The sequence below is a fragment of the Bombina bombina genome, unplaced genomic scaffold (genome assembly GCF_027579735.1).
Source record: "Bombina bombina isolate aBomBom1 unplaced genomic scaffold, aBomBom1.pri scaffold_965, whole genome shotgun sequence".
Taxonomy (NCBI): Eukaryota; Metazoa; Chordata; class Amphibia; order Anura; family Bombinatoridae; genus Bombina; species Bombina bombina.
In genome coordinates, this window is record NW_026511008.1 from 8,794 (window position 1) to 21,770 (window position 12,977).

Genomic DNA, 12,977 nt, shown 5'->3' on the forward strand with positions numbered 1-12,977 from the left:
CGGCAAAGAGAATGACTGGGGAAGGCGGAGCCTAGGAGGGATCATGTGACCAGCTTTGCTGGGCTCTTTGCCATTTCCTGTTGGGGAAGAGAATATCCCACAAGTAAGGATGACGCCGTGGACCGGACACACCTATGTTGGAGAAATAGCATCCTCTATCTGAATCATGAAAGTTTAATTCTGACTTTACTGTCCTTTTAAACTTCTAGACTACATGAGTAATACAGTCTAGTGTGTAAAGTGATATGTCTGTATATGACATTATCCCCTGTATATGGTGTACCTCATGAATGGTGCACCTGCTAATGGTCTGAGGGCTATATGAGGGCATGAAATATCGTCACTTACCTTGTGATACACCCACTCTACCATGCTTATAAGCTGCAGAAACGACTGTGTCAAGTAAAGAGCCCATCTAGTGCTGTGCAAGCAACAGCAGAGGATCTATGTGTGGAGTATATCGAAGACCAAACAGGAGGAAGCTAAGGGACAGGTCCTCGTGACACATGTGGCAGGCTTGTGACTAACTCACATAGTGTGTAATTGTGTCATTGACCCATATTCCAATCTCACCTCAATTCTTCACCTTCCTCTTGTGGAGGCAAAGATAAGACTGGCATAACAGAGAGGTTGGATGGATTAAGTACTCTTGGAGTTTTGGGAATCTTTCCCTCCTCCTAGTGGCCAGGAGTTGAATCCCAGGAATAATGGCTTGTTGACTATCACCAAGTTATGAAAGAAGTGAAAATCCCTTTTTTTTTTTTAAATAATAGAACACCAATTATTCTTACAGTCAGTCTGAAGACATGGAGGAAAGCCAGAGGAGACCTCTGGGTTAATACCCAAATTTCATCAATCAGTCTAGAAGTGTGCATGATTAAACTGGTTAAACAGATTCTATTGTGAGTGAAGAAATATAATGCTACTGTATATCTAAAACAAATAATGGTCAACTATCGATTTAACAAAATAAGTGTACTAACGTCTCACATTTTCTGAACTACAAGAAAAGAAGCAGTTTGTTAACAAAGGCATTTTTCTTACGTAAGGTTTGCCGTATCTTGGAGATTTCTTCTCTCTCTTTGATTTAGACGCTTGTAGAAAAAGGAACTGAAAATATGGATCCTGTCTGCATCTTTTCTAAGTTTTTCAAGCACCAAATATCTGATAAATAAAAAAAAAGAATAATGATTTTTTCTTTCTTTTTTCAATGAATGGTAACTCAATGAATGACAAAACAAGAGGAAATCATATTAGTCATGTTGTGAAACAGGAGAGTAAAAGGCATAGACAAATTGCGATCATGTTAAAGGGATATGAAACCCACACTTTTTCTTTTATGATTCAGATAGGGCATGCAATTTTAAACCACTTCTATCATAATTTGGTATCTTTTGTTGAAAAGCAGGGACGTATGCTTAGGAGCCGGACCATTTCTGGAGCACTATATGGCAGCAGTTTTACAAGAGTGCTATCCATTTGCTAGAGCACTAGATGGCAGAACTATTTCCTGCCATGTAGTGCTCCAGATGCCTGAGAACTAAGCTAATGTGATACAAATGTGATACTTGTTTAAAATGGCAAGCTCTGTCTGAATCACACATTTATTTTGGGTTTCATAACCCTTTACATTTACTAAACAAATGGTTAATACATGGAATAAACGTTTACAAAAAATGTGTTTGAATGAAAGACAAAATTACACTTTCCTGATTCAGGACACTGGTTTTCAAAACTGTCCTCAGGCCTCCCCAACAGGCCAGGTTTTCAGGATTACCTTGGGTGAGAGCAGGTAAAATAACTGTTTACTAATCAGCTGATTGTTTCACCTGTGCTCTAGTTCAGATATACTCAAAATGGGGCCTGTTAGGGAGGACTGGGGAGATGTGTTCAGTATTGCTGCTCCTAAGCCTACTCTTCAACAAAGGATATCAATAGAACAAGCAAATTTGATTGAACAAGCAAATAAGTTTAATTTTGACTTTACTATCCCGTTTAAGGGAATTAGGAAAAAAACAATCAATCTTGAGATATGACCACTAAACACAATAGAACTGAATAACTGACAGACAAAAAAAAGACAATGCAATAGCACTTACTTTGAATTTGAAATGAGCATTAGGAATAATTTCTGGAAAATGTTAAAGTCAACCCAATTTTCCTTCCCCCCTGTACCATGCGACAGCCACTTACAAAATGCATATACAAATTTACTATACACTCTTGCTCAGTAAGAGCTGGAGCCTGAGAAAGTGCCATTATAAAAAATGTTATGCTTTATCTGAATCATGAGACTTTAATTTTGACTTTAGTGGCCCTTTAAAACCATACAAATATACTGAAAAAGTTTGAATACAGTTTGCCCCCTTTTTTTATTTACAAGAAAAAGAAAACAAGTAATATAATGTGCAACTTGACCTCTTCACCAGACTCATCCTTTTATATGCACAACTATAGAATGATATAGCAAATTTACTGTTCACATAAAATATAAGTACTTTGACAAAATGTAAAAAATCAATCAGTTAGCATAAAAAATGTTCTAAAGCTTTCTAAATCTTTATTTTTAATTAAATTATTTTGAATGATAAAAATGTATTTAGACAGTGTTTCTCTGAATGTCCTCTAGGTGTAAGTACATTATAGTAGTAGTATTATTTTATTTTAAAAAAATAGTAAAAATAATTATTATGTTAATTTAGCAATAATAGTGTGTACAATAGCAAATACAAATAATTTGCATGAAGGAAAGTCAAATTTGTGAAGGAATAAAAATCCTGATAAATTTCTGTCTTTCATGGTGGTGAAAGTCCATGCACCATTACTCTTGGCAATTCCACTCCTGGCCACTAGGAATAACTCCAAGAGCCCATAAGAATCCTCCAACCTCACTGGTAAACAAGTCAGACATATAGCCAAGCAAGAAAGAAGAAAAGGTAGGAAAGGACATAAAAAAAATCAGGGGGAAAAAAAAGATATTTTTTTTTAAAATTAAAATCTAGTATAACAAATGGGTGGGTCTCGTGGACTCTCACTACCATGACAGATTAATTTATCAGGCAAGCATAAATTATATATATTTTTCATAAAGGTGGTGAGAGTCCATAAGCCATTATTGCTGGGAAACTAATACCCAAGCTGGGGAGTCCAGGGGTAATGAGGACAGGGCAACAAACTTTTTAATTTTATATATATATATATATATATATATATATATATATATACAGTGAGGCCCCGGTTTACGCACGACTCGGTATACGAAATTTCGGTTTACGAAATCGAAATTTGAAGAAAATTTGACTCGGTTTACGAATTTTTTTCGCAATACGAAACAAAATGCCGGTTTGCCCCCCTCGGTTTACGAATATTTTTCGCAATACGAAACCAGTGGCCCCTGTGCCCCCTGCATACTCAAGTATGATTGAATTAATGAAGTTTGGGTAACAGTGTGGAGGTGTTGGAGAGGTTTTGGAGCCATTTTGCAGCAAGTTGTTGAGCCTTTTGGAGCCATTTGCAGCAAGTTGTTAAGCCTTTTGGAGCCATTTGCAGCAAGTTGTGGAGCCTTTTGGAGACATTGGAGCCATTTGCAGCAAGTTGTTAAGCTTTTTGGAGCATTTTTTGGACACTTTATTTGAATTTTTTCGGACCTCCGGAACGCATTAATTGATTTTCAATGCATTCCTATGGGAAAACGTGTTTCGGTTTACGAATTTTTCGCAATACGAAACGACCCGGAGAACGAATTAAATTCGTAAACCGAGGCCTCACTGTATATGTATATATATATATATATATATATATATATATATATATATATATATATATATATATATATATATATATATATATATATATAAAACAAGAGTATTGCATTGAGCATTGATACTTTTTTTATTGGACTAACTATACATTTATAAGTTGACAAGCTTTCAAAACTTTTCGAAAGCTTGTCAACTTATAAATGTATAGTTAGTCCAATAAAAAAAGTATCATTGCTCAATGCAATACTCTTGTTATTTTGATATCTAAAGCTCTGGACTAACACGGCTACTCCAATCAACATATATATATATATGTATGTGTGTGTGTGTGTGTGAAAAGAACAACTATAACTATGCTCACACATGCAGATGCAGCCTTCATACTGTTCCGTATTCCTGGGACAGTCACGTTTTTTGGCTTCCTGTCCCTGTGCCTTTTAAGCTTGTCCCTTGATCAATTCAGTCTGTACATAGTTTAGGAATATTGTGTGCAGTGCAGTATTTCCACCACAGAGGTCGCTGTGGCATTAGTCTCATTGCTTATAGTATGTTTTTTCTGCAGTATTATGTGGTCTTCTGTTACACTGAAGTTTATCAGTGTGTAGACAGGTGTCAAGTAAAGGGAATCCACGAGAAGGGGTGATGAAGCAAGGCATCTCAATAGTTTTGCACAGTTTGGAACATGTTTAATTTCCCCCATGCATACACAGAGGCTTTAGCAGAGGCTTAACACATGAGGTTTTTTTTCATATGCTGGGACTGGAACATACTAAAAATCTAGATTTACTGGGGCATTTCTGGATCTATTAACCTGTTGCCCACAATCACTGCTAGCCAGAGTTTATCATCAGTTTAATTATGCTTCAAGGATGAGAATGCAGGATTATTAAAACTGGTTGGGTCCAGGCATCCAAGCACTGTAAAAATAACAAACACTAAGGTTGTACCTCTATACCATCATCTATTTAATAGTACAATAGTCTTCTGGAGCTTGGGTATAGTTTTCCCAACAATAAGGAATTAAGTTGTGGACTCTCCCTGTCAGGAAAGAAAGGAATTTATCTGGTAAGCATAAATTATAATTTTCCTTCCATAAGGCAGGGAGACTCCACAACGTCATTCCTTACTGTTGCCAAAACTATACCCAAGCTCCAGAGGACACTGAATGAATAATAGGAGACAACAGAAATAAGAGACGGACACTAATCTGAGGGCACCACAGCCTGCAAAACTTTTCTACCGAAAGCTGCTTCAGCCGAAGCAAACACATCAAACTCTAGTGGAATGAGCCATTATTTTTTCAGGAGGCTGTCATCCCGCTGTATAATAAACTAAGCGGATGACTCTCCTCAAACAGAAAGACAGAGAAGTCGTAGTAGCCTTCTGCCCCTTACGCTTCACCGCATAGATGACAAACAAAGAGGCAGATGGTCTGAATTCCTTAGTAGTCTGAAGATAAAACTTCAAAGCATGAATCACATCTAGATTGTGAAGCAAACGTTCCTTCTCTGAAGGAGGATTAGGACACAAGGAAGGAACAACAATTTCTTGATTAATGTTACGATTTGACACAACCTTAGGGAGGAACCCTAGTTTAGTGCATAAACTCACCTTATCAGCATGAAAAACCAGATAAGGGGGATCACATTTCAAAGCAGAGATCTCAGAAACTCTGCGCAGAGAGGCAATAGCCAAAAAAAAAAAAAGAACCTTCCAAGATAACAATTTAATGTCAAGAGTATGCATAGGCTCAAACGGAGCATGCTGCAAAACACTAAGAAGAAGAGTGAGGCTCCAAGGCAGAGCCCCAGATCTAAACACGGGTCTGATCCTAGTCAGAGCCTTAACAAAGGACTGCACATACAGAAGAACTGCCAATCTTTTGTGCAGTAACACCAACAGGGCTGATATCTGTCCCTTCAGGGAACTAGCAGATAGGCCCTTCTCCAGTCCATCCTGGAGAAAAGATAAAATTCTGGCAACTCCTCACACCAGTACAAGTAAGTCCTCCATACTTCATGGTAGATACGAGTAACTGGCTTACAAACTTGAACCAGTGTCGATAACACTCTCAGAAAACCCTCTCTTGGCTAAGACTAAGCATTCAATCTCCACAAAGTCAGCCTCAGAGAATCTAGATTTTGATGAACGAAGGAACCCTGTATCAGCAGATCTCTGCAACAAGGTAACCTCCACTGAGGAGATGAGGACATCCCCACCAGATCCGCAAACCAAGACCTCCCTCGAGCCACCACACAAGGGAGAAGCGGTAATGGAGAAAAAAGATATATGAGTCGGAACCACCATGGTACTGATAGGGCATCTATCAATTGCGCCTGAGGATCCCTTGACCTCGACCCGTACCTGTGTAGCTTGGTATTGAGACGGGATGCCATGAGATCTATCTCCGGTGTCCCCCACTCGCTGCATATCTCTGCAAACACCTCGGGGTGAAGAGACCACTCCCCTGGGTGAAAGGATTGCCCGCTGAGGAAGTCTGCTTCTCAGTTGACCACACTCGGAATGTGGATCGCTGACAGCGTACATTTGTGAGTCTCTGTCCGCTTCTCATTCCCCCTTGATGGTTGATATAGGCAACCAAGGTTATGTTGTCTGATTGAAATCTGATAAACTAGGACGAACCCAGAAGGGGCCAAGCCTTTAAGGCATTGAAGATTGCCCTGAGTTCCAAAATAATGATCGGAAGGGAGGACACATCCTGAGTCCACAGACCTTGGGCCTTCTTGGCACCCCAGCAGGAAAGGCTTGCATCCGTAGTCACAAACTCCCAGAATGGTCTTTAAAAGCACATGCCTTGGGACAGATGATCTGGACACAGCCACCAGGAGAGCGAGTCTCTCGACAGGCTGTCCAGCACAATCTGGTTGCCGTTCTATTGTCTCAGCATGCATAGTTGTAAGGGTCTGAGATGGAATCTGGCAAAAGGAATGATGTCCATGCAGGACACCATGAATTCGATTACCTCCATACACTGAGCCACTGAGGGTCTCGAGGAGGCCCGGAGGGCAAGACATGCAGAAGTTAGCTTGCAATGTCTCTGATCTGTAAGGAATATTCTCATGGATATGGAGTCTATTATTGTCCCCAGGAAATTCACCCTTGTATTTTGAGTAAGAGAACTCTTTTTCAAGTTTATCTTCCATCCATGTGATCAAAGAAGACTGATCACTAGATCCGCTAGATGAAAAGATATCGTCCAGGTAAGGTGCTACTGCAATACCTCCTGTTCTGGCAACGGCTAGAGGAGCCCCCAGAACCTTTGTAAATATCCTTGGAGCAGTAGCTAAGCCAAACAGAAGAGCTATGAACTGGAAGTGCTGGTCCAGAAAAGCAAACCTCAGGAACTGAAAATGTTCCCTGTGAATCGGGACATGAAGATATGCATCATTCAGGTCTATTGTGGTCATAGACTGTCCTTCCTGAACCAGAGGAAGGATTGACCGTGCAGTCTCCATCTTGAAAGAGGGAACGATCATAAACGTGTTTAGGCACTTTAGGTCCAGAATTGGACGAAAAGTTCCCTTCTTCTAGGGAACGACGAAAAGGTTTAAATAAAACCCCAAACCTCTTTCTGCTGTAGGTACCAGAACAATTACTCCTAGAGAGAGATATTGGAAGAGGACTGCTGTCGTTGCGACTTGTCAGCTCGAAAGGAGCGAAAAATTAGACAGTTGCCGTCCCTTAAGCCTATTCTTTCCCTCCGGTAACCATAGAGATAATGGAGTTCAGTCCTGGACCGAATAAAATCTTCCCCTTGAAGGGAAGAGAAATCAGTCTGGATTTAGAAGTCATAGCCGCAGACCAAGACTTCAACCAGAGAGCCCGGCGGGCTAGAACCGCAAAGACAGCAGCCTTTGCATTTATGCAAATAATCTGCATATTCGCGTCACAGATGAAGGAGTTAGCAATTCTCAGTGCCTTAATTCTCTCCTTAATATCCTCGAGGGGAGTCTCCAGCTCAATGAGTTCTGACAGAGTGTTGCACCAGTAAATAGCTGCTCCAGCAACCTTGGCTACAGCTGCTGCCGGTTGAAATAAAAGCCCTGTATGTTGAAATATCTTCTTCAGAAAAGTTTCCATCTTTTTATTCATAGTCTCTCTAAAAGAAAAACTATCCTCCAGAGGGATAGTAGTATGCTTAGCCAGCATGGAGATAGCTCCATCCACCTTTGGGATGGAGCCCCACAAATCTAATTGAGTGTCAGGGAACGGGAATAATTTTTCAAAAATAGACGAGGGGGAAAAAGAAGTTCTTACTCTTTCCCATTCGTTACTAATAATGTTCGCCATCTTAACAGGCACAGGAAATGTAAGAGGGACCTTCCTATCTTCGTAAACCATGTCTAATTTATCTTAGGCTCCTCAGGGAGTGTAACCTCTGGAACCTCTAGAGTAGACAGAACCTCCTTTAATAAAAAATGCAGATGCTCATTTTTAAATCTGAAGTAACTGACACCGACGATTGTAACTGCGCGGTTAAGTCCGCTGGAAAAAAGTTAGTTGAGCCGCGGGGAACTGCATATGGAGCGGTAATAAAGAAAGGGTAGTAATTTCTCGGGGCCCAGACAGTTGAGAAAGGCTAATAGCGCTATGAGTATTAGCCGGCTTGTCTCCCTTCTTAGACTTTAGAACAGTGTTTAGGCAAATGGAACAAAATTGAGCAGGTGGGCAAACCACAGCCTCCTCACAATATAAACAGCAATAATTAATCAGTACAGAAGGAGCGGAACCTTCTAATGTAGTATCATAGTCCTCCATAGCTTTGGATATACCCACAGACGGACAATCAAAACGAAACGCTATTAATTAAAAAACAGGACCTTAATACTCCCAATGGCTGGGGCACTCACCACCTCCTAGACCCAGACAGCTAACCGTGAAAATGCTCTCCTCAGGAGTGACAATCCTACCAGGAGGGGCAAAGTTTCCCAAACCTCAAAATGCCTATAAATACACCCCTCACCACACCCACAATTCAGTTTAACGAATAGCCAAGTAGTGGGTTGATAAAGAAAGGAGTAAAAAGCATCAACAAAGGAATTTGGAAATAATTGTGCTTTATACAAAAAATCATAACCACCAAAAAAAGGGTGGGCCTCATGGACTCTTGCCAATATGAAAGAAATTAATTTATCAGGTAAGTTCTTACATAAATTATGTTTTCTTTCATGTAATTGGCAAGAGTCCATGAGCTAGTGACGTATGGGATATCAAATACCCAAGATGTGGAACTCCACGCAAGAGTCACTAGAGAGGGAGGGATAAGAAATAAAATACAGCCATTTTCCGCAGAAAAAATAATCCACAACCCAAAGTATAAGTTTATTCTTTAGTGATAAGAAAAACTTAAAACATCAGCAGAAGAATCAAACTGAAACAGCTGCCTGAAGAACTTTTCTACCAAAAACTGCTTCTGAAGAAGCAAATACATCAAAACGTTAGAATTTAGTAAATGTATGCAAAGAAGACCAAGTTGCTGCTTTGCAAATCTGATCAACAGAAGCTTCATTCTTAAAAGCCCACGAAATGGAGACTGAACTAGTAGAATGAGCTGTAATTCTCTAAGGAGGGATCTTACCCGACTCCAAATAAGCTTGACGAATAAAAAGCTTTAACCAAGAAGCCAAAGAAATAGCAGAAGCTTTCTGACCTTTCCTAGGACCAGAAAATAAAACGAATAGACTAGAAGTCTTTCTGAAATCTTTAGTAGCTTCAACATAATATTTCAAAGCTCTTACCATATCCAAAGAATGTAAGGATCTTTGCAAAGAATTCTTTGGATTAGGACACAAGGAAGGGACAACACTTTCTCTACTAATGTTGTTAGAATTCACAACCTTAGGTAAAAATTTAAAAGAAGTCTGCAAAACCGCCTTATCCTGATGAAAAATCAGAAAAGGAGATTCACTAGAAAGAGCAGATAGCTCAGAAACTCTTCTAGCAGAAGAAATAGCCAAAAGGAACAACACTTTCCAAGAAAGTAGTTTAATGTCCAAAGAATGCATAGGCTCAAATGGAGGAGCCTGTAACGCCTTCAAAACCAAATTGAGACTCCAAGGAGGAGAAATTGATTTAATGACAGGCTTAATTTGAACTAAAGCCTGTACAAAACAGTGAATATCAGGAAGTTTAGCAATCTTTCTGTGGAATAAAACTGAAAGAGCAGAGATTTGTCCCTTCAAGGAACTTGCAGACAAACCTTTATCCAAACCATCCTGAAGAAACTGTAAAATTCTAGGAATTCTAAAAGAATGTCAATAGAATTTATGAGAAGAACACCATGAAATGTAAGTCTTCCAAACCCGATAGTAAATCTTCCTGGAAACAGATTTACGAGCTTGTAACATAGTATTAATCACTGAGTCAGAGAAACCTCTATGACTTAGTACTAAGCGCTCAATTTCCATAACTTCAAATTTAATGATTTGAGATCCTGATGGAAAAATGGACTTGAGACAGTAGGTCTGGCCTTAACGGAAGTGGCCAAGGTTGGCAACTGGACATCCAAACAAGATCTGCATACCAAAACCTGTGTTGCCATGCTGATTAGAGATTAGACAGGAGCTGGATTCCGCCCAAGCAAGTATCCAAGATACTTCTTTCATGGCTTAAGGACTGTGAGTCCCACCTTGATGATTGACATATGCCACAGTTGTGATATTGTCTGTCAGGAAGCAAACGAACGGTTCTCTTTAACAGAGGCCAAAACTGAAGAGCTCTGAAAATTGCACAGAGTTCTAAAATATTGATTGGTAATCTCGCCTCTTGAGATTTCCAGACCCCTTGAGCAGTCAGAGATCCCCAAACAGCTCCCCAACCCGAAATACTTGCATCTGTAGTTATCACAGTCCAGGTTGATCGAACAAAAGAAGCCCCTTGAACTAAACGTTGGTGATTGAACCATCACGTCAGAGAGCGTTGTACATTGGGATTTAAGGATATTAATTGTGATATCTTTGTATAATCCCTGCACCATTGATTTAGCACACAAAGCTGGAGAGGTCTCATGCGAAAATAAGCAAAAGGAATTGCGTCCGATGCTGCAGTCATGAGGCCTAAAACTTCCATGCACATAGCCACTGAAGGGAATGACTGAGACTGAAGGTGCCGACAAGCTGCAACCAATTTCAAGCGTCTCTTTTCTGTTAGAGACAGAGTCATGGACACTGAATCTATCTGGAAACCTAAAAAGGTGACTCTTGTCTGAGGAATCAAAGAACTTTTTGGTAAATTGATCCTCCAACCATGTTTTTCAAAGAAACAACACTAGTTGATTTGTGTGAGATTCTGCAGAACGTAAAGACTGAGCTAGTACCAAGATATTGTCCAAATAAGGAAACACTGCAATACCATGTTCTCTGATTACAGAGAGTAGGGCACCTAGAACCTTTGAAAAGATTCTTGGAGCTGTTGCTAGGCCAAATGGAAGAGCAACAAATTGGTAATGCTTGTCTAGAAAAGAGAATCTCAGGAACTGATAATGTTATGGATTAATCGGAATATGAAGGCAAGCATCCTGCAAGTCTATTGTAGACATATAATATCCTTGCTGAACAAAAGGCAGAATAGTCCTTATAGTCACCATCTTGAAAGTTGGTACTCTTACAGAACGATTCAAAATTTTCAGATACAGAACTGGCCTGAATGAATTTTCCTTCTTTGGGACAATGAATAGATTTGAATAAAACCCCAGACCTTGATCCTGAAAAGGAACTGGCATGATTACCCCTGAAGACTCCAGGTCTGAAACACACTTCAGGAAAGCCTGAGCTTTTACTGGATTTGCTGGAATACCTGACAGAAAAAAATCTCACAGGAGGTCTTACTCTGAGAATCCTATTCGATACCCTTGAGAGACAATGCTCTGAATCCATTTATTTTGGACAGAATTTATCCAAAAATCCTTGAAAAACATTAATCTGCCCCCCACCAGCTGAGCTAGAATGAGGGCCGCACCTTCATGCGGATATAGGGGCTGACTTTCGTTTCTTAAATGGCTTGGATTTATTCCAATTTGAGGAAGGCTTCCAATTGAAACAGATTCCTTGGGGGAAGGATTACATTTTTGTTCCTTATTCTGACGAAAGGAACAAAAACGGATAGAAGCCTTAGATTTACCCTTAGGTAGAAAAACTCCCTTTCCCCCAGTAATAGTTGAAATAATAGAATCCAGCTGAGAACCAAATAAATTATTACCTTGAAAAGAAAGAGATAGTAATCTATACTTAGATGTCATATCAGCATTCCAAGATTTAAGCCACAAAGCTCTTCTAGCTAAAATAGCTAAAGACATGGATCTAACATCAATTTTGATAATATCAAAAATGGCATCACAAATAAAATGATTAGCATATTGCAGTAAACTAATAATGCTAGATGCATCAGAATCCAATTCTTGTTGCGCTAAATTCTACAACCAGAAAGTTGATGCAGCCGCAACATCAGCCAAAGAAATTGCAGGTCTGAGAAGATGACCAGAATATAAATAGGCTTTCCTTAGATAAGATTCATGTTTCCTATCTAAAGGATCCTTAAAGGAAGTACTATCTTCCATAGGAATAGTGGTACGTTTAGCAAGAGTAGAAATAGCCCCATCAACTTTGGGGATTTTTTCCCTAAACTCTATAGAATTTGCTGGTAAAGGATACAATTTTTTAAACCTTGAAGAAGGAATAAAAGTAGTACCTGGCTTATTCCATTCCTTAGAAATCATATCAGAAATAGTCTCAGGAATAGGAAAAACCCATGGAGAAACCACAGGAGGTTTAAAAACAGCATTTAAAAGTTTATTAGACTTAACGTCAAGAGGACTGGTTACCTCAATATCCAAAGTAATTAACACCTTTTAATAATGCATATACTCTATTTTAAATAAATAAGTAGATTTGTCAGTGTCAATGTCTGAGGAAGGATCTTCTGTATCAGATAGATCCTCATCAGAGGAGGATAAATTATCATGCTGTTGGTCATTTGAAATTTCATCAACTGAATGAGAAGTTTTAAAAGACCTTTTACGCTTATTAGAAGGTGGAAATGCAGACAAAGCCTTCTGAATAGAATCAGTAACATATTCTTTAAAATTAGTAGGTATATCATGTACATTAGAAGTTGAAGGAACTGCAACTGGCAACGTACTATTACTGATGGACACACTATCTGCATGTAAAAGTTTATCATGACAACTATTACAAATGA

At 39.3% G+C, this 12,977-nt stretch overlaps 1 protein-coding gene across 1 annotated transcript in view; it reads right to left on the reverse strand.

Moving 5' to 3' along the window:
* Nucleotides 1-348: 348 nt before the first annotated feature.
* The window catches only part of LOC128643563 (sentrin-specific protease 6-like), a gene marked incomplete at both ends in the record, with an annotated part of 114,902 nt that continues 102,273 nt past the window's right edge, over nt 349-12,977 (reverse strand). Inside the window, 2 exons of the mRNA XM_053696405.1 lie at nt 349-421; nt 1,045-1,164. Of these exons, the coding sequence (XP_053552380.1) occupies nt 349-421; nt 1,045-1,164 (193 nt within the window). The remainder of the gene's footprint in view (nt 422-1,044; nt 1,165-12,977) is intronic.